The sequence below is a fragment of the Theobroma cacao genome, chromosome 4, assembly GCF_053813885.1.
Source record: "Theobroma cacao isolate CCN51 chromosome 4, ASM5381388v1, whole genome shotgun sequence".
Taxonomy (NCBI): domain Eukaryota; kingdom Viridiplantae; phylum Streptophyta; class Magnoliopsida; order Malvales; family Malvaceae; genus Theobroma; species Theobroma cacao.
This window is the reverse complement of record NC_142642.1, coordinates 2782963-2803778: the sequence shown is the minus strand read 5'-3', so window position 1 is coordinate 2803778 and position 20816 is coordinate 2782963. Positions and strand designations below refer to the sequence as shown.

The following is a 20816-nucleotide window of genomic DNA, read 5'->3' as shown; positions in this document are numbered from 1 at the left end:
ACAAGGCATGAGAACAAAAAAAATACATTCATGATAGAAATGAAAGATTTCGGGGGAATTTGGTAAATAATAAAATATTATTTGGCTATAATTGAAAGAAAAAAAAATGAAAAGAGAAAGCATTGTTGTTGAATGAAGATCTTCATGCAGGATCACGTGGACCATTCACTTGCTTGTTCCCTAATTTAAAGAGCACCATTCTTAGGGCATTGAGTACAAGCAAATGCATTTCCAATTTGCAAATCAAATCAATTTCTTGAGAATTTTATCAAACTTACTTTAGATTTTGGAAATTATAATTTAAAGGAAGTAATAAATGAGATTGGACAGGAGATGGTGCAAGCTAACTTATCTCTATGAATATGATTATATGAACTTGTAATTCCATTCAAATAGGAAAGGTTTAAATTTTGTTTTGAAAAATGAGTTTTTAAATTTTTATTTTGAATTAAAATAATTTTTATTTTTAATAAAAAATTAATCGTCGTCATATTTAATCTCAATTGACATTTTTCATTAACTTGACATATGATATGACTAGTAAACACACCACATAGCAAAATCAAAACTCAAAATGATCAATCATATGTCACATGAACAAAAAAAATAAAACAACTAATATGGGATTTGTTTGATTTTAAATAAAAATTAAAAAATTCATTTGATCGTATTGAATAAATGCATATAATACAGAATTTATTATTATCGTTTATGCCAACATCAAAAAGACAAAAACAACTTGATTAAAATAATCAAAAGTTGATATTAACTTCTACCAAAAACTTATGTCTCAAGTATAATAAAACTTCCCAATTTGACCGGAGGTTGGTTCGTCCAATAATTTCATCCACAATAAGATAAAACAGCTGAAAATGACACACGAAAGCCTAGGAAGAGATGGTTCCATGGTGTAGTGGTTAGCACTCTGGACTTTGAATCCAGCGACCTGGGTTCGACTCCCGGTGGGACCTTATCTTGTCTCTAATCATTTTTCCCTTTACTCTTTACTTTCCAAAACAAATATGTTTTCTGTTGCCAAGAATCGAGCTTGGGTGAAAGCCGGACAAGTCTGGACTTTGGACCCATCGACTTAGGTCTGACTCCCAGTGGAACCCTTTTTTATACTTTCCAAAATCAAAAGAAAAAGAATTTTTCCGTTGCCGGGAATCGAACCCGGGTCTCCTGGGTGAAAGCCAGATATCCTAACCGCTGGACGACAACGGATGGTTGACAGTGCATTCTTAATAAATCCTTTTAAACCAAAATAAAGAATGCTGGTTTTTCACCAAGCAACGGTTATAATTTCAATTTAATCTCTAAAAAAAATCTTTAAACTATTCAATAAATTTAAATAAGTTTTTATTCTTTTATTACATTCAAATCAAATTTATTTATTTTTATTTTTGACCAAATAAGCTCTTAGAATTAATATTTGACTAATTATTATTATTCAAAATGTCATTTGTTATTTTTATATCGTATGGTAATGATACGTTATGTTAACATTTCATTATAGATGATAATATGGTATGATGACATAACCATATGGATTTTTTACGCTCCATATCAACGTCACATTTGTGAATATAAAATGACAAGTGATGTTTTGACTAGTGACAATTAGTCAACTCTTAATTGTAACGGTTTTTTAACTTAAAATAAAAATATAGAAATTTAACTAAATATAATAAAAAATCTTATTTAAAATTTTTTAAATAATTTATAATTTTTGTAATATTATACCTATAATTTTTTATTTAAAAATAATTTTACATTTTCAACGAATTTAATCAATCTCGGTCAGAATCACTCTTACTCAAATTGATCTGAAAGCCATTATGAATAAATTAATATATTATGAATGTACTAATACTAGTATGATAGTACTAGTATTTTATCCCAAAGTGTAGATTTATTTCCAGCTTTCTTTGAAATTGTATTGTTTTTACTAACCAAAACTAAAAACAAGCTCATTAGCAGCATTTTATGAATACAATATGAATGAATCAAAGTTACTCATTAGATTAAATTGGAAATTCATGGCAAAATTCTTTCCCCACATTCCATTTTTAGTACAATTCACTATAAGGATTCAAAAAAAAAAAATTTCTAAAGAAGACAACTAGTACAATAAGACCTCGAGCATGAACTGATTATACTTTATTGACATTAAGGTTGAGCAAAAATCAATCTAATAGAAGAATTTGAATAATTTCAATTAATTTGGTTTTGGTTTTATATTAGTTATGTGTATTGATTTTTTTTAATTTGTTTGATTGATTTTTAATATTGAAAATTTATAAAAAAAAACCGATCATACATATCAATCTCAATTTTTTTAAACATTATATATATATATATATATATATATATATATATATAAAATATTACACATAAATATATAAGTTTTAATATTTAAAATTGATTATCACCAAAATAACCAACCCATATAATTTTATGATAATTAGATAAATTCAATTTTTAAAAATTTCATATCAATACTCACCCAAAACCTAAATTGACTATTCCATACTAACAATGAATGGGAAGCAAAGAGGCAGGCCCAGCAACCATCAAATCCAATAAGGAATGTGTAGACTTGCTTGGCATAATTTTGTATCAAGATTTAAATAAAAGTGTTAAAATATGTACATATATTTTTAAAATATTTTTTGTATTTAAGAAAATTATCATTGACCCAAAATTATATTCACACTAAAATTTCACTTCAGGTTATCGTGACATAAATTAACAAATTCAATATTATAATGAAATTGATTTGTATTTATTTAAATAATAATAATATTGAAATTATTATTTCTTTAGAGTTTTTATTAATAAAATAAATTATTAACCTTCTCCTTCTTTTGAGAGGGAGTGGGCGAAACATTCTTGCTAACTAGAGTACACTTATTTCATACTTGAACGGTCCTTAATAAAATCATTGATATATCATTATTTTTAAATAGATGATTTTAAAGAGTTTTCTTTACTAATACATTATGACAAAGTTGAGCGAGTCCTATAAGTTCATAATAACAATTATTAGTAATAATTATAGTATGAATATACTAGCAAAAACCTCAATAACATAATACAATGTCATCTTAGTTTCACAATTTTTTTATTTTGATTAGATCAACATCACAAGCCATGACCGCTCCACTTGTCATAATTATTAAAATACCGAAAACAATATAAACATTGAAATTTGTCATTACACTTAAAGAATACTAACCTCTTTTGTTTTGGTTGTTAGTAGAATACTTTTGCATGGCTACAAGAATTGATTTGCGAAGAAAATATTCATTTTATAAGGTAAAGGGAGAGAAGACGGTATAAAAATTTTAAAGACTTTTACAAATAATTATAATGAATTAAATTATAGGCTAAATACTCAAATACGTCCCCGAATTATATCAAAAAAGTCAAATGAGCCCATTTTTTTTGCTGCGTTCAAATAAATCCTTAAATTTTTATTTTGGATCAAATAAGTTTTTCTCATTAATTGTTGACTAATTTCTATTAATCAATGATACAGTAATTTTTAATACCATGTTTACCTGCCATGTGGCATGTTAACATGTCATCTTAATGACGTTAATGCCATGTGGCAAATGACGTGATGTCAAAAATTACTAATTCGGTATTGAGTTTTTTTCTTTTTAAATGTCCAAAAATTATTGATTAGATATTTGAAATAAAAAATTTAAAAAAAACTAATTGTTTCAAATTGATTATTATCGTTTCTTAACTGATTTTCATTTTCTTAATCGAAGTCACCTTTCCTAACAAAAAAAACTTAGAGCTTATTTGGCTGAGGTTTTTTTTAGCTTAAAGGTTATTATGAAACTCTTATAAAAAATAATAATTTTTAAAATTAAATTAAATATGTTTGGTAAATTTACTTTTATATACTCTTTTCTTATAGATAAGCTGTTTGACAAAATAATTTACATAAATTCTAATTTTGATTAAAATTACCATAAAAGGTATTTAATAAATAACTTTTTATTAATCACAATTTTCTTTATTCACAATAAAAAAAGTTAATTTTATTTATTTATTTATTTATAATAATTTAGAAATATAAAAAGTATTTTTATATAACATAAAATTTTTAATTAATAACAAATCATATAAAAATGGAAATGGATAATGTTAGAATTATTTTTAATAGATGACAATATTTTTGAAACAAAAAGGAAAATTCTCCAGAAAATGAGGTGTGCTTTTTAAAAAAAAGAAAAAAGAAAAAGGTCCCCTCTAGAGCATTTATTGAAACTATTTATTTTTTAATTTTGTTTTTTAAAAAAATTGTTTTTGTTAAGAGCTTCTCAAAATCTTTATTTGGCTTTACTTCTGCTTTTAAGAGGTAGATAAGTTGAAAAAAGACAAGCCAAATAGGTACTTAATCCAATTTTTCCATACTGATTGAAGTCGTTGTTGTTTGATTCAAAGTTGGTGTAGAAAAATTCGAAAATACCCATAAACGATTTTAAGAAGAGGAAGAGTAAATATAGGATACACAATATTTATAATACTGAAACTAGCAAAGATACACAATGTTGTTCCACAATAAAAGAAAATCAAATCTTTCTCTTTTATTCTCTAAAATTTGTAAGAAAATATGATACTTTTCTTTTCCCTAAAATCTATAAAATAAAGTTAAATCTTTCTATTCTCTTCCTTTATAATCTATAAGGGAAATCTGATGCTTTTCGTTTTTCTAAAATCTATAAGGAAAATTTGATGGTGTTGAATTTTATTTATTACCAATAATAGATTCTCTTCCCACATCTTTTACAGTTTTTAAAATTTTAAAATTATCCAAAGAATATTTTTATAAGAGGAATAGGAATTTGTAGATAGAGAGAAGATATTATGAGAGAGAGGATATTCTGACTATATGGTATGTCGGGTTTAGAGAATGTCGAAAAAAGAAAAGGGTTTTTTTTATTAGGAAATATGACTTCAATTAATAAGACGGTAATTAGTTAAAATATGATAGTAATAAGTTTGAAGTAATTACTTTTTTAAAATAAAATACCCATACATCTTTGAGTTTTAATTAAAATTATACGAAGATTCGTTAGTTTGAAAAATAGACAATCTGCCTTGAAAGAATGTATGTTGCTGGACACATAAGTCAAACTGTTTAAATTTTTCGTTAATTTGTTGATATAACAATGCTTTTTAGATAATTTTACCTTTGAATGTGTCAAAAATTACAACACGATATAAACTTTTATTTTTCATTTTAATTTTTTTTTCTTAAAAAAAAAAACTACTTACCTTTTTCGGACAGATCTGGCCTGAGAATTGCACTCTCTTAAAGGAGCACAGCTAGACCGACACTCCCTTAGGGAGCGCTGATGTTCCGCTCCCCCAAGGGAGCACGGAGCTCCCCTTTGAGGGAGTTGTTGTGCTCCTTCAAGGGAAAGTCAGAGCTCTTTTTTGAGCTATCTGGGCGCGATTTGGAGCTCCTCAGTGTTGAGGAGTGCCAAATCTGATCACAGGGCGGTCGGTCGGAGTAAGGGAGTGCCTCCGGCCGATAAAATTGTTTGAAAGAAAGATAAAAATTGAGAGAAAGAGAAAAGGGTATTTTAATCTTTTTACTTTTTCTGTTAATGATGTTAAGGTTTTTAGGTTTGAGTGTTTATTTTTTAAATTAATAAATTTTTATATAATTTTGATTAAAATTTAAAAGTGTCAAGATATTTTATTTTATTTTTTAATTTTTTATTTTAAATTCTTAATCAATAATATTTAAAAATTTGAGTAAATAAAAAGAAAAAAACTCTATTTCTATTAACAATTTTTGATACAACGTGGCATTGATGTCACTAAGATACACATCAATATACAACGTGAAAGAAGATGTGATATTGATTAATTTTTGCTAGTCAACGATTAATATAAAGAACTTATTTATTTTAAAATAAAAATTTAGAGATTGATTTAAATGTAATAATAATATAAAAATTAAATTAACTTTTTTGATATAATTTGCAAACGTATTTAGATATTTAGCTTAAATTATAGTAAAACTGGGATGGAAAACAACATTAGCATTTAGCAACAAATTGGGCTATATTTTTGAAATGGATTGTGAGGAGAAATGTTATAATATTAAAAGAATTTGGGGTATAGCTTTTCCTGATAATATTTTTGGTTTTACTCTTGAATTCAAAATTTTTGGTTTTTTGGGGCCAGAGAAGGAAATTGAAAAGCAAACCCCATCCCCATACGGTTTAGAATTCAAGAAAACAAAGGCATGCACTTAAGATTTAGGCTTCTAGATTTCCTCCTTCATGCACATGGAGTTCCTCGTTCATGTTGGTTTAACTCCAAGAATGTCTTCAACTTTGACCTGTTTGATCCACCAGAGACATTTTCTCCACTTTGTCGTCTTTTTTCTCTGCATCTCCGTCCCCACTCCATGGCCCTAGCAACAGCTCGCTCTCTGTCAAACGCCATGGTTGGAGACTCCCTGATCTCAGGCCCTCTGGCTCTGACATCAACCCTATTGCCTTCATTTGGGTCATATGGACGGGAAGCCAAATAATTCAGAGCAAGCACTACATCACCAATAGAGGGTCTGGAATTAGCATTTTCTTGGATGCACATGGAGGCGACCTCTAGAACCCTCCTCAAGGTGGGTCTGGGAAAGTGACCTCTCAGCACAGGATCCGCTAAGCTCAAAATCTTCTTTGCATCTCTCAACATGGGTAGGGCCTAGAAAAAAATTTCAAATATATATATATATATATAAAATTAGGTCATAAAACTCATTGCTGGAAAGTATCTATAACAAGGAATCTTGAGCATGTGTAGTGACTTTTAGGCCGACTTTACAAATAAATGTTTGAATGACCAAAAGTATAAATGAGAAGCAATCATGAAGTAGAACACTTTCAGCCAAAGATTCTAGATGCAATGTGAAGTATTACCCAATTAACAAGGTATCGCTCGTCAGGAGCACTGGTAATATCATGAGCTTTACGTCCAGTTATTAGCTCCAACAAGACTACCCCAAAACTAAAGATGTCAGACTTCATACTCAATTTTCCGCTACTAAGGTACTCGGGGGCACAGTAGCCTCTGGTTCCCATGATCCTAGTGGAAACATGTGATTTATCTCCGCTTGGACCAAATTTTGCAAGCCCAAAATCAGAGAGCTTTGGGTGGAAGCCCTCACCTAATAGTATGTTAGATGATGTTAAATCTCTACACAAAACGGGAGGATTGGCTCCACTGTGAAGATATTCCAGACCTTTGGCTGCACCAGCAGCTATTGTCAATCTTGTATTCCAGTCCAAAGGCTTCTGACCAGGAGTACGAACTGCAAAATTCATTGCTCTTCTATTAATGTTACTCAAAAGATGTAGAAACAATAGCATCATTTGTGTAGAGTTATCACTAAAATACTCCGTAATTAACTATCAAAAAACTACGACTGGACTAGCAGGAAAAGAAACTTGAAAAGGTTGTTAAAGCTGTTTGTAGGCAGTGAGTGAGTGAGTACCTTTGAGACCCATTATGGAGGTCTAGAGAGAATCACAGAAAAGATTTCTAACAAATGAATTCTTTTACAAGATTAATGGAAAAAGAATAGAGATATTACAACGGAGTTGATCTTCCAAGGATCCCAGCTCCATGTACTCATAGACAAGAAGCCGCTGATCCCCTTCAGCACAGTATCCAATCATATTGACAAGATTAGGGTGATGTAAAAGAGAAAGCATGAGAACCTCCACAAGGAACTCCTCTTCCCCTTGGTGACCACTCCTATCAAGTTGCTTAACAGCTACAACCTGCTAACAACCATAATACATGTGATTGACAAGCAACTTGGATGAATAAAAGTTCCCTGGAAATTTGACAGGCACAGAAGAGCGTACCTGACCAGTACTTCCTAATTGCCCTTTATAAACAGGCCCAAATCCACCTCGTCCAATCAAGGATGTGTTTCTAAAACCATTTGTTGCGGTTTCCAGCTCTTGATAGGTAAAAGTCTGAGCTCTATTGCCAGCATTAGGCTCATCTGTTGGAGCTGGTGGTTCCCGCCTTGAGCCTGTAACGCTTTTTGATCCTACTGAATCATCTCCTGTTTTGGTTCAGGCATAGTTAGATGATCAGCATAAACCGTATCATGCTACTTGGATTAACATGTAAATTTCAGATATCTTTAAAATTCAATTTCCTTTTGGAGTATAAAAGTGTGCTAAAAAAACAGATTTTGGATCCAACCTAGTACGCTGAGATGTAATAGCCTACTTCGCTGAAGTTTGGCCAACTTTTGGAATCTCATTAGCTGGTTCCAAAAATCTCCAATTTAGTTTGGTTCATCTAGGAAAAGACACAAAGTAAAAAGAAAGGCAGCACTGACAAATCCTACAAGTTACTGACTCATAAGATAGTTAAGAAAAAGACAAGGCAGAATCAACCGAAACTCACACAAGTTCAGTATTAAATCACATATATCTTGCACACTGAAGCCACAGAGTTATCCCAGCTAAGCTTTAAATCTTAAACTCTTATAATGGCTCAAGCTAACTCAACTGCTCAAGTGTGCTTCTATTCCATGAAAAACCTAGTAAGTTAAGTTCAATAACAATTCCACGAAGAATTAGCTCTGAAATGCAATCTTAACTGAAATAACAAACTCAATTGTCAATAGCCGAACAGTATCACCATACCAAAGCCGATAAAACCCAACATTATTACCAGAAATAGCAGCAATGTCGTCTGCAATAGTAGAATTAGGATGAAACTTCATTCTGCTTTCTAGCCGGTTGGGTGGAACAATTCAATGTATAAATTCAAAAACTTATTTCTTGAATAAGACTTAACGCTTTTATAGAATAAAAGGTATTCCACTCATGCAACAAATCAAAAAGGTCAACCTTCCTAACAGAAATTAAGAAACCAAAAGATTCTAAATTAAATAAGCTCACATCCAAGAAAATGAGAAAAACCAATGGTCACTTCATTACAATATGCTTAACACTGCCAAAATTCTATCTACTAAAATCATATTACTCCCGAGATATTGATAACAGTAGCCTAAACAAACGCTTCTTCAAACAAACAAATGGATTAAGTGACCTCAATTGATTAAAAATCATAATAAACCAAGATAAAAAAAAAAGAAAGAAAAGTAAACTGAAAAACAACAAGACTGAGGCATATCAAACAAAGAATGCAACCAGAACCACAGGAAAGAAACAATTGCATGAAAGAAAGGTAACGGAAGAAACTGACCAGAAGAAAATTGAGGCATGCATTTCTTTTTAAGCTGTATTTTCTCACACTCCATCACAATATGCTTAACATTGCCAAAATTCTATCCACTAAGTTAACATTACTCCCAAAATATTGATAACAGTAGCCCAAACAAACTCTTCTATAAACAAACCAATGGATTATGTAACCTCGACTGATTTAAAATACCATATTAAATCCAGATCGAAACAAAGATAAGTAAACTGAAAAGAACAACAAGACTGAGGCATATCAAACAAAGAATGCAGTCAAAAAACACAGGAAAGAAGCAATTGCGAGAAAGAAACTAAGTTCTTGTTTCTCACCACTCTTCTGCTTCTTCACTCTCCTCCAACAACAACAAGGGCAAAAACCCATTTGCTCCTGATCAATCAAAATCCAAAAAAGAAAAAGAAGAGAAGGCTATCCCTTTTTTTATTCTCTCTAGTGGAAAAGCTTCGAAACTTGACAACTAAGAACTTCACTTGACAATAAAAAAACACTGATCTGGGTTTTGGCCTTCCACGTTTATTTCACGAAAACAAGAATCAAAATATAGAATCTTAAATTTTGTCTCTAATTCTTCCTGACGTCAGTTCAGAATGATGATAAAATCATGAATATTATAATGATAATAATAATAACAAAAAAAATCCCAGATTATTATTTTTATTTATTGAATTGCAGCTTTGGGGATGATTTTTAAGTCATAAAAATTAAAAATTTTTACCTGGGAATCATGATTTCATGAGATTTTCTACCATAATAATCAACCCATCAGGGATTTCCAGGTAATCAAGTAAATCTGCTAAGAAATTTTATTTCTATTCTTGTTTACTTCTTTCCTTGTCTGATCAAGAACAGTCAAACTGGGTCCCTTTCATTTATCCATTGTCACTTTTTGGGCTTTAGGTGTTCGCTTCAATGTACATTAAATAAGTCCCATTCGCCTCTTTTGGCAATCGCTTTCCTGGCATCCTTGCCAAATTAATGCGTTACTGTTAAGTTTGAGCCAAACAAGTAAAAACGGTTTTTTCTTTTCTTGATAAATAAGGGTTTTGCTTATAATACCCTTAAAAAAAATATATATATATTTTTTAAAATTGAAAGGAGATTTAAATTTTATTCTTTAAATATGAAAATTATATATTAATTAATAAATTAAATACTCGAATACTTCCCTTAAAATATTTTTAAAATAGATTAAAATATTATTGATATAAATATTTATTTAACTAAATATAATAGTTAGTAATTAATGAAATGAATTTTAATATATCGAGATAAAATATTATTTAATATTACAGTCATCATAGACATTTTTTAACAAGATCTTATAAAAAATGTTTTACATAATAATCAAATAAGCTCTTTAATTATTCAAAAAAATTTAAATAATTTTTTATTTTTTTATTGTATTTAATCAAACTTTTATATTTTTATTTTGAATCAAGTAAGCCCTTAGATTGATAATTGATTAATTTTTATTAATCCAAATGTCACTTGTCATTTTATATTTACATGTCATTAACACAATATTGATGTGGAAGATGAAAAATATCACATGATCATGTTATTATGTCAAATTAATATGTCACATCATCATTAATTATGATTTGATAACATATCATATTACCATCAATTATAATATGTTAGCATGTTATATTAGCTTCACGTATTATAAAATAACAAATGACATTTTGATTAAATCAATTATTAATTAAAATAAGAGTAGAAAGACTTTTTCTGAATAGTTTAAAAGTTTTTTTAAATATTATACTAGAATGTTTATAAGAGCATTTTTGGATAGAGAGGCAAATGAGTAGAGAGAAAAAGAAAAGGCATAATATCTAAAAAAGCTTTTAAATTATTTTAAAAAATTCAAATAAGTCATTACACTTTTACCTCATTTTAATTATATTCTTATATTTTTATTTTGAGTTAAATAAGTCTTTATAATTAATGATTTATTTAGTCCAAATATCATTTATCATTATAAGTTGCATGACGCTGACTTAGTATGCTAACATATTATAATTGATGATAGTGTGGTATGTTGACATATCATAATTGATGATGAAGTAACATATTAATTTGATATGATTATATGATATTTTTCTCTTTTCATATCAATGTCATGTGAATATAAAATGACAAGTGATATTTCGATTGATGACAATTAATCAATCATCAATCATAAAGGCTTATTTAACTTAAAATAAAAATACAAAGACTTAATTGAATATAACAAAAAATTAAAAATTTATTTAAATTTTCTTGAATAGTTTAGAGATTTATTTGAATATTACGTGAAAAGAAAATGAAGGTAAGTTTATCTTATATATGTATTGAAATTGCTCAATTACTTTTTTTATGTTATTTTAACCTTAATCATTTTGAGACAAAAAGGGAGTGTCGGTAATGGTTTTTTCGACCTTTACCAAAATGATCATTCCATAAAATAAACAATATCATTGAAAAAAAAAATAAAGAATACATAAGGAATGACTATTTTGTTATTTGAACCAAACATGCCACAAAAGAATATGAAAGACTAATAGAATTTGAGTTGCATGAAAAATAGGAATTCAGGAAATATGGGATCTTCTATTAAAAAAGAAAATAGAGGAGTCTTCCATGAAAGCATGTTGAAATTGAAAAAGGAGATGTCAAGGGAAAGGGAGAGGAGCAAAGGATGCATATGAACCCAACTCACACTTATCCAAAGGTTCCAAGTAGCTAAAGTTGGGCATTGAGAGCCCTGCATAGGATCAACGACCAAATGGAAAGTGGCAATATTCGAGTTATCGAAATTATTCGATTTCAAATTAATAATGTTTCAAATTATTAATCGGTTTCAAGTAAGGGTCAATATTAATCGGTTTCAAATTATTCGATTAATAATGTTTAGTTTTATGAATTTATCGAAAAATCGATCATCAATATATAATATAAAATATTTTTTAAAAAATAATAAAATTGACACATCGGTTGTATATAAGTGAATTTTAAAATATAATTTGATTGATTCAATTATTTATTTATAAAAATTCAATTAATTCAATTTTTAAATTTCAAAACCGAATCGATTGAATTGATCGAATATTCACACCCTAATTTAAAGATTTGCTATGAACTTTAGACCTAAGGACGGATTTTTACTGTTCAAATATTGAAAATCCAACTTTTTATTTCTTATATTTATATAAGAGGAAGTTTAAGAAAAATAGAGGGTTGAACCTTTAACCTAATGTTTCTTAAAGAAGAGAACATGAATTGTTCATTAGATCTAACTAATAGTTTACAAATTCAACCCAAAAAAAAAAGTTTCTGCCCTTTTAATCAAGCACATCAAAATTGTGAAAAAGAATAAGAAAATTGACAAGAAAATAAGGATTTAAATATGAAAATAAAAACAATAAAGTCGAAAGAAAGATGAAGAAGAAGAGAAGAAAAGTACCTCTGTTAGAAGCAGTGGCTTAATGACTCTTAGGAACACTGGAAAAGAGAGAGATGTCGCCTTTGAATCCCTCAGCCTCGTGAAGGAGCCAAATTGTGCTTTAAAACTGTCAAATATAAAAGATTTCTTTCCCTTTTAGGACAAGCTGAGATTTGAACCATAAAAGCGTTTAAGGTAAGATTTCCTTGTCTTTCTTCCCTTCGCTTCTCTGTTCTTTTCTTTTAAATATTCAGGAAATATCTTTTTTTTCTCCTTCCTTTTCCACCTGTTTACCATGCTAAAAGGAAAAGAAAATAAAGAGATGCATAGTTGGGAGACACCTGATGAAGGTGCATGCTGTGAGTAACACAACAGAAAAATTGCATTGAATGAATTGTAGCTTCAGCAACTACATCTATATGAATGTAACAGTTTTCACAATATTCTTCCTAGAACTACAAAATGAACGAATCTGATTTTCATCAGTTGTTCCAAAGCCTGAGAGGTGGACACCATATTGTTCCAACCTGTGAATGTCACGCGGAATGGGAGATTGCCAGATGCCCTCCCACCAAGCTGGAGGAAGAAGTGGTGTGTAAGCACACTGATTGGGCTGTCCCCGACAACTCAATGGCCCTGCAAATCGGTTCCATACATGCCCCCAACCCACCTGAAGCTTCAAACCGTCTGCCAACAAATTACTCTGGAAGCTGCTTAGGAAAGAAAAACTTGAACCCGTAGAATTTTCCCCTGAAAGGACCAAGCAACAATAAGACACTGCAACATCAATGTGTAGAAGGGATGGTCCAAACATTGTTGCTAAATAAACAGTTGACAACGATGGGTCAGGAATGCAGGGAGCAATCTTACCTATACTGTTTGCTGCAGCTAGTGCAGCAATTAACTGCGCATAAGTAGTCCCAACACGCCTGTGAGCCCCAGAAACAACTGCATGTTTTGCACTAGATGCAAGAAAGAAATCCACAAAAGCAACCCATCTGGGTGCTGGGCCCCAATCTTTCACTCTAAAATCCAAATTTGGTGATGCTTTAATATCATGAGAGGCATTACCTCTGAAAAGTTTATAATCAAAATGAAGAACCTACATGAGGAAAAAGTGCAACTGGATCAGTACCTCTGCCTACTCACTGATAATTCAACCACGAAGGTTATTTATCACTAAAATTGAATTGTTTTAATTTTTCTTGGGGGTACCAAGTTTATTACCTCAGCAAATTCACTTATATTTGGTGTAATGCTTTTTACAAAAGAGGGGGTATCCGATACTACAACCACCCTGGGTCTTGATCCCTGCTGTAAGTTGCGTGTTGCTCTTCTGAGGCAGTTCAATGCAGCCTGTGCAGCTCTCACAGGCCTGAAACACGGAACATGAGAACCAGCATCACTAATCAGTTTAGATACCCACCAGATTCAAGTGAGTTTTCAAAGCACATGAGAACGAGATTTTATAAGTTGTGCAAGGATTTTCAATTCTAAAATTTAGGTGGTTTTAAATTTGTAATAATTTTCAGTTACTTTGAAAAAGATTGTCAGCAAATTGGATATGATAAGTACTGTAATTTTTCTCCAATACCTATTCATAAGCATCCGCATGTGCAATGTAATATCAGGGTCCCTACCACCACGAAGAACCCAATTAACTGCTTCCTCAATATCTCTTGAAGGAGAAATTAGAATTCTCATTAATTCCCCAAATACATTAGGGCGAGATCGAAGAGATTCTGGCTTTCCAAATAACTCAGAAGCAGCATTTCTCATATCAGGATGTATGTTCTTCAAGAAAAATTGAGCAGCTACAGCATCCGTGGTACCTTGATACCTGAAGTATTATAGCTGGTAATGATGAAAAGGTAGCCATAAAAATATTAGGACAATTTATATCAACAGAGTTCCCAGTTTACCATATGATAGGTTGACGCCACTTCCTCCAATTGCCACAAAGAGCATTTGTTTTTGTTGGCTTCTCAAAATCATCAGTCCTCATTACCAGATGCCTTCCATAGATTTTTGCACAGCCATTTTGTCTCCATAGATGCTTCACTTCTCTCAAGGTAAAGGTGAGATTGGAATACAAAATGTAATCCCCAAAAGGATATTTACCCCTGAACAAAGAAAAGTGAAAATATAAAAGAACACATTAAAAGCATGAGCATAACCGCAATGACATAGGAAATCATTAAACATTTGCCAAGACAATTATCATACTTTCCTAAAGTCAGTACATCCTGGGGAAAATGCATATAAAATGGAGTCACTTTTCAGATATTTACCTTTCTACTTTCTAAACCATTTATACAGTATGAATTTTATATGAGGATAAATCTAAAATACTAGTTCCTGCTAACAAAGACAAGTGTTGTACATATAAGAACATTTAAACACAAAACATAAAGGATTGAGAAAGAACCAATATGCCTGGTTTGCCCAATGATCAGCGACCGGTTCAGCATTACACTTAAAGCTGCAGCAGTTAATATCTTATACATTTCATTTCCAAAACCGGCTTCAGATGCTTTCCCTATCACAAACCCATGTCTACAAAACTGCTCTGGAGGAAGCTCTCGAATTCTTGAAGCACCTGCATTTAGAAAATTTACATGTAATTTTCCTCATACCTCTAACAAAACAGACCCAAAATTTCCAAAAGTCACCTTTTTTTAAGAGAAATTAATCTTAAAATATAATTATAGTAGGATTTTCCAAAACAGAATTTCAGGAAAATGGGACTAAAATTCTTCAAAGTCTAATCCATAGTTTCCATAGGGCGACTACTTTAACCTCAAGAAATGAACTTCGATTTTTTTTATTAATTTCTATCTTAAATTATTCTAATTTTAAATGCCAAAACAAATAAAATTTCAACTTATATCTCCAAAACGAAATGAAAACGTAAACTTTTTATAATTTAACAGTGAAAATCCAGCTAAATATAAATCAGAAGCAGCGAAGATATCGAAAATTAATTACCATTTACAGAAAAGTGACGTTGAATAATCCTTCGAACTCCAAGACTCTCCTTCAAGATCCTCCCTTTAAAAGACTTCCCCATTTCCTCCACCGTGGCACAACTCTTCGCCGAAGCTTTCTTGGGCGCCTCCGCCGATGACAAAACGCCGTCTCTTTGAAACAACTGGTGCTCCAGCTTGCCTGGCAAATCCACCAACGCCACATCCGTCGTCTTCGTCGTCGTCGTCGTCGGAGGTGTATCAATGGATCTTAGAGTCAGCAGCATCAGCCAGCTTATTAAAGTAAAAGCTGCGCAGAGAATCAAAAACCACCGCACCAAAGCTCGCTTCTTCCTTGACCCGCCATACCTCATTTTTTTTTTGATTTTTTTTGGGAATTTTGATTTGTTTTTCGAGTGTCAAGTCTGGAGTGAAGCTTTCATTGGATTTCTTCCTGCCTTTCAGTCTGATAACGAGATTGCGTCGGTGGCCACCACCCAATTTATTTCTAAACTAAAAAGAAAAAAATTATATATTTGGCGTTGCCACGTAAGCATTATTTGTCATTTTAATTAAATATTGGCTATATATGGAAAATAAGCATTTAACTATTAAATTACCTGAAAATAAAAAATTTTGAGTAACTTTTGATATAACATTCTTTATCTTTTTTTAATTAATCTTCTATAAATTTAAATTATATTCTCATAAAAATGTTAGATGTTAATTTTTTTAATAAAATCATCAAAATATACTTAAATGTGAATAAATAATTTAATTTTTGAATTAAGAATAATTTAATAATTTTATTCGGTGAAATTAACTGTATAATATGTACTAGAGGCAGAACTTGTTTACATGAAAATAATTATAAAAAAACAAAATATTATATAAAAAAATTAAAATTATACGAGTAGAGATAGAATTTACCCAAAATTCTTTATGATATACTCATTGGTTACCAGGGATTAAAATTTGATACTTTGAATTTTTTTGGCATTCATCCTTATAATTAAATCTAGAGACATGATGAAGAGATAAAAGAATAATTATCTGTTATTTTGACATTATTTTTATAAATAAATGTAGAGAGATATAGAGATATTTACAAGATAAAAAGGATAATTATCTTATAGAAATTTCTACATATTTGTTCATTGAATTAATAAAAAAACCTTATGTGCATTATTTATTTTCTTTCTTTTTATTTATTATTATTATTTTGGAGAGAATATTGTTGATGGATAATCTTCTATAATCCCATTTCTTTCCAAGTATTGGAGAGCAAATGTGGCCAACATGTGGGCTAAACCTAAACGTGATGGAATCTCTCTACCCTAACTAAGCTTGATTTACGAATGTATAAGACAGAAATTAAGGGCTGCAAAGCAAGGAAACTAAAGCTTAATCTCATCAAATTGTAGATAGGGCTTACTGAGACCTATCGGAACTCTTTATCCACCACAAAAGATCTTTGTTTCAATTTTTAATGTTATCTTCAACGTTTGGTGTATGTATTTTCTTTTAAATCTTCGAATTTTTTTTTCAATTTCTTTTAAAAAAATCATTATCTTCGATTTAAATTACCAATCCAACTCCCATCTTGTGCATTATGCTAGCTTATGGCAAACTCATCTATGTTATTATTAGGGTGAGAAAGAAGTAAGAATGGTAGTAGGTAAGTTGTTGTTGTTTTTTTTTTAAATATTTATATTCAAATCTTATTATTTATTAAGATATACAAACTCGATAAATACTTTGATTAATATTATTTTTAATTCAGTATTTTCCTTTATCACTTAAATATTTCAAATATTTGAAAACATTTTTGGCAAGTATCTAAGTCCAAGATAAAAGAATCGAAAATTTAGTCTTCTGGGGTTTAAACACCCAAAACGTGAACGTGGGAAGCATAAAAACGGTCAACGGTCAGCGCTCCTAAAAATGGACAGAAGCACACCAAAACAACTCCCTCCCAATCGAATTCCATAAGAATTTCCTGTCCGTACATTCCCTCCACTCCTCCACCACGACCATTTCAATTTCGATTCAAGGAAGAACTCGCACAAGAAAAAAGAAATTTGCAAAAAAAAAAAAAAAAAACGAAGAACACGAATAACTCTCCTCCATCTTCGCATCTTTCTCCATCTTTTCTTCAAACCTTTCATCTTTGTTTCCTTTTCTTAAAACAATTTTTTTTTCTTTTAGAAGCTTTAGCCATGGAAAAGAATCATCAACCTGAAGTTTCTTCAAGTTTTAAGAAAAGAGACGAGGAAGAAAAGAGCTCCGGCGCCGACATTGTTTTGCCGGCGACGGAGTCACCTGAGTGTTCTAACGAGGAAAAGCCAGTTGCAGCTGAGGTAACCGAGGTAGAGATAGAGAAACCAGAGGAAATGAAGACCGGGGAAACTGAAATTGAATTGATCGAAAAGCCTGAAGAGAAAGAAAACGAAGGAGGAGGGGAAGAAGGAGAAGCTACTCTTCCACCTGAAATTGATTATAACCTGGAGACAGCTTCGGAAGATGTTGAACGTTTCTTGTCAAGTCTCTCCACCCCTAAAGAGGAGGGCGAGGTGGGTTTAGAGATTCCAGAGTTTCTTGAAAAGTATTTGGATCTTGTTGAAGAGAAAATATCCAAGCATGAGCCGGTTGAAACAAAAGTGAAAGGGTGTCTGCTTCCCGAGGATGATGCGTCGTTTCTTAAAGCTGTGAACCAGATATCAAAGCTGTATAAAAATCTATCTGCAGGCTTCAAATTGGATTCTAACAAGGGTCCTTTGATCAATCGAATTGGTAAGATTCAGCAACGAGCTATGTCTCATTTGGAGGATGAGTTCAGGTCTCTCCTGGAAGATCCAAAACTCGGGGAACCTGACGGGAAACAGGCGGGTGCAGATCATTGCCCTTTACCTGGTAACGATCAATCTGCCGAATCAAATGAGGAATCCAACTTTCCAGGGTATTCTCAGGAAGTTTTGGCCTACTTGACTAAAATCGCCAAGGAGATGATCTCAGGAGGATATGAATCCGAATGCTGTGAGGTTTTCCTGATGACTAGGAGGAATATAATTGAGGAGACCTTGAACAAGCTAGGATTCGAGAAGCTTAGTATTGATGAGGTTCAAAAGATGCAATGGGAAGCATTGGAAAGGGAGATCCCTACATGGATCAAGGCCTTCAAACAATGCGCCAATGTTTACTTTTCTGGCGAACGCAAGCTCGCCGAAACGATCTTCTCCAATCATCCTTCATTGTCGGACAGCCTCTTCAGCAACCTTACACGCGGAGTGGTCATTCAACTTCTCAATTTCGCTGAAGCTGTTGCCATTAGCAAGCGTTCCACGGAGAAACTGTTCAAGTTTCTTGACATGTACGAGACTTTGCGTGATAATCTTCCCGCTATTGATAGTTTATATCCTGAAGAATGCGCCAAAGAGCTCAGGGCAGAAACAACCACTGCTCGTTGTAGGATTGGCGAGATTGCGATTTGCATATTTTGTGATCTTGAGAATTCAATCAAGTCTGATACAGGGAAAACCCCAGTTCCTGGTGGGGCCGTTCATCCTTTGACTCGCTACACAATGAATTATCTCAAATATGCATGTGAGTATAAGGCTACGTTAGAGCAAGTTTTCAAGGAGCATTCCAAGATCGAAAGAGCTGATTCAACAAGCAGGCCCCGGGATTATGAAGGCGACTCACAAAATTACAAGAATGATGAAAAAAATCACTCCCCATTTGCTGGGCAGTTGATGAGAATCATGGATTTGCTGGATGCGAATCTGGAGGCAAAGTCCAAGCTTTACAAGGACGTTTCCTTGGGCAGCATTTTCATGATGAATAACGGACGTTACATGCTGCAGAAGATCAAAGGATCAGCGGAGATCCATGAGGTGATGGGGGATACGTGGTGCCGCAAGAGATCATCTGATCTGAGGAACTACCATAAGAGTTATCAGAGAGAGACTTGGATGAAGCTTTTGGGTTGTTTAAGCCTTGAGGGATTGAATGTGAACGGGAAGGTGGTGAAACCGGTGCTGAAAGAGAGGTTCAAGAGCTTCAACGCCATGTTCGACGAAATTCACAAGACTCAAAGCTCGTGGGTGGTGAGCGATGAGCAGCTACAATCCGAGCTGAGGGTTTCCATATCAGCAGTGGTCATACCAGCATACAGATCATTCTTGGGAAGGTTCGCTGGAGTATTGGATCCTGGAAGACAAACAGAGAAGTACATAAAGTTCCAGCCTGAAGATATAGAGACTTACATTGATGAACTGTTTGATGGAAACCCTGTTTCCATGGCAAAGAGGAAAACATAAGCAGGGATGGCAAAAAGAAAGAAAAATTCAACCCTTTCTGTATGCAGAAAATAGTGGTGGAGATTTTGGGTAGTTTTCTCTTTTAGAGGGCAAAGCTGCTTTGATCGTTTCAAATTAGATGTGCCATTACAGTAAAGAAAACATGCACTTAGCAGGTACAGAAACGCATTGCTCTGTTCTTTCCAAAGCTGTGAAGCTGCTGTATTCAATTCCAAGGCATGGACCTTTTGAATTTAATTCATGTAATTTATTTTTGGTTTGTTCTTGCATTTTTCTTTTCCTCATAAGTATCGTACGAACAACATGATTCCAATTGTAACCTTCGTGATTTTGGTCAGTGATTTGGCTAACACAGAAAAATACCATTTGCTTAGCTTCAAATTTCTACTTTGCCTCCATTTGTAGCTATTTTCCATTGCTAATTGAAAGAAAGGAATATTGCCCCTGGATTGGAAGTTTCGCAATTCGCACTAACAGCTGAAAAAAACATATAAAATCTTTGATCATCTGATCCCTACATAAGATCATCATCGTTATAATAATATTTAATGTACATGTCCATGATTGCATATAGAGACATGGAAGGAAGCTTGACTATTACAAATCTCCCATTATCAATTGATTTTAAATTGAATATCCGTTCTAAAAATTTAATATAATATCGAATCAAATGCTAGTTTTATTTATTGGTGATTCATGCTTGTATGATAAGTCTATTATCATTACGTATGAAGAAAACATGCATTCCGTTTTATCATTTACTCTTTTATGAGCTTATTTCCATAGAAATTACAAAATGGGCTGATGAAGACAAAGTGACCAAAT

At 32.0% G+C, this 20816-nt stretch overlaps 3 protein-coding genes and 2 non-coding genes across 6 annotated transcripts; 2 read left to right on the top strand and 3 right to left on the bottom strand.

Moving 5' to 3' along the window:
- The first annotated feature begins 899 nt into the window (after positions 1 to 899).
- Positions 900 to 971, top strand: TRNAQ-UUG (transfer RNA glutamine (anticodon UUG)). Its single transcript has one exon. It is a non-coding gene; the product is annotated as a tRNA-Gln (tRNA).
- A 181-nt stretch (positions 972 to 1152) lies between these two features.
- On the bottom strand, positions 1153 to 1224 carry TRNAE-UUC (transfer RNA glutamic acid (anticodon UUC)). Its single transcript has one exon. It is a non-coding gene; the product is annotated as a tRNA-Glu (tRNA).
- Positions 1225 to 6154: 4930 nt separating this feature from the next.
- On the bottom strand, positions 6155 to 9684 carry CDG1 (Protein kinase superfamily protein). Of its 2 annotated transcripts, none has more exons than XM_018119621.2 (5): positions 9594 to 9684; positions 7905 to 8110; positions 7628 to 7817; positions 6954 to 7345; positions 6155 to 6738 (listed from the first exon to the last, which is right to left on the bottom strand). In XM_018119621.2, the coding sequence occupies exons 1-5, from the start codon at positions 9643 to 9645 to the stop codon at positions 6313 to 6315; spliced, it is 1266 nt and encodes a 421-aa protein (XP_017975110.1). In that variant the 5' UTR covers positions 9646 to 9684; the 3' UTR covers positions 6155 to 6312. The 2 variants fall into 2 exon arrangements, with proteins under 2 accessions (XP_017975110.1, XP_088662059.1); XM_088805933.1 differs by lacking the exon at positions 9594 to 9684 and adding an exon at positions 8254 to 8744.
- Positions 9685 to 13070: 3386 nt separating this feature from the next.
- On the bottom strand, positions 13071 to 16166 carry LOC18601070 (uncharacterized). The gene is made up of 7 exons (XM_007031881.3): positions 15695 to 16166; positions 15143 to 15305; positions 14629 to 14829; positions 14301 to 14546; positions 13934 to 14081; positions 13577 to 13808; positions 13071 to 13456 (listed from the first exon to the last, which is right to left on the bottom strand). The coding sequence occupies exons 1-7, from the start codon at positions 16044 to 16046 to the stop codon at positions 13122 to 13124; spliced, it is 1677 nt and encodes a 558-aa protein (XP_007031943.2). The 5' UTR covers positions 16047 to 16166; the 3' UTR covers positions 13071 to 13121.
- Positions 16167 to 17607: 1441 nt separating this feature from the next.
- EXO70C2 (exocyst subunit exo70 family protein C2) lies at positions 17608 to 20372 on the top strand. Its single transcript, XM_007031880.3, has one exon. The coding sequence runs from the start codon at positions 17892 to 17894 to the stop codon at positions 19989 to 19991; it is 2100 nt and encodes a 699-aa protein (XP_007031942.2). The 5' UTR covers positions 17608 to 17891; the 3' UTR covers positions 19992 to 20372.
- Positions 20373 to 20816: the final 444 nt, after the last annotated feature.

Bases quoted from the DNA above. Each gene is read 5' to 3' on its own strand.
- EXO70C2 (XM_007031880.3), top strand. From the start codon at position 17,892: ATGGAAAAGAATCATCAACCTGAAGTTTCTTCAAGTTTTAAGAAAAGA.
- CDG1 (XM_088805933.1), bottom strand. From the start codon at position 8,314: ATGAGATTCCAAAAGTTGGCCAAACTTCAGCGAAGTAGGCTATTACAT. The intron at 7,818-7,904 runs GTACGCTCTTCT...GGTTGTTAGCAG, and splicing joins AATTAGGAAGTACTGGTCAG to GTTGTAGCTGTTAAGCAACT. The intron at 6,739-6,953 runs GTAATACTTCAC...ATTTTTTTCTAG, and splicing joins AGCGATACCTTGTTAATTGG to GCCCTACCCATGTTGAGAGA.
- LOC18601070 (XM_007031881.3), bottom strand. From the start codon at position 16,046: ATGAGGTATGGCGGGTCAAGGAAGAAGCGAGCTTTGGTGCGGTGGTTT. The intron at 15,306-15,694 runs GTAATTAATTTT...TTCTAAATGCAG, and splicing joins ACGTCACTTTTCTGTAAATG to GTGCTTCAAGAATTCGAGAG. The intron at 14,830-15,142 runs GCATATTGGTTC...TTCTTTGTTCAG, and splicing joins CTGATCATTGGGCAAACCAG to GGGTAAATATCCTTTTGGGG.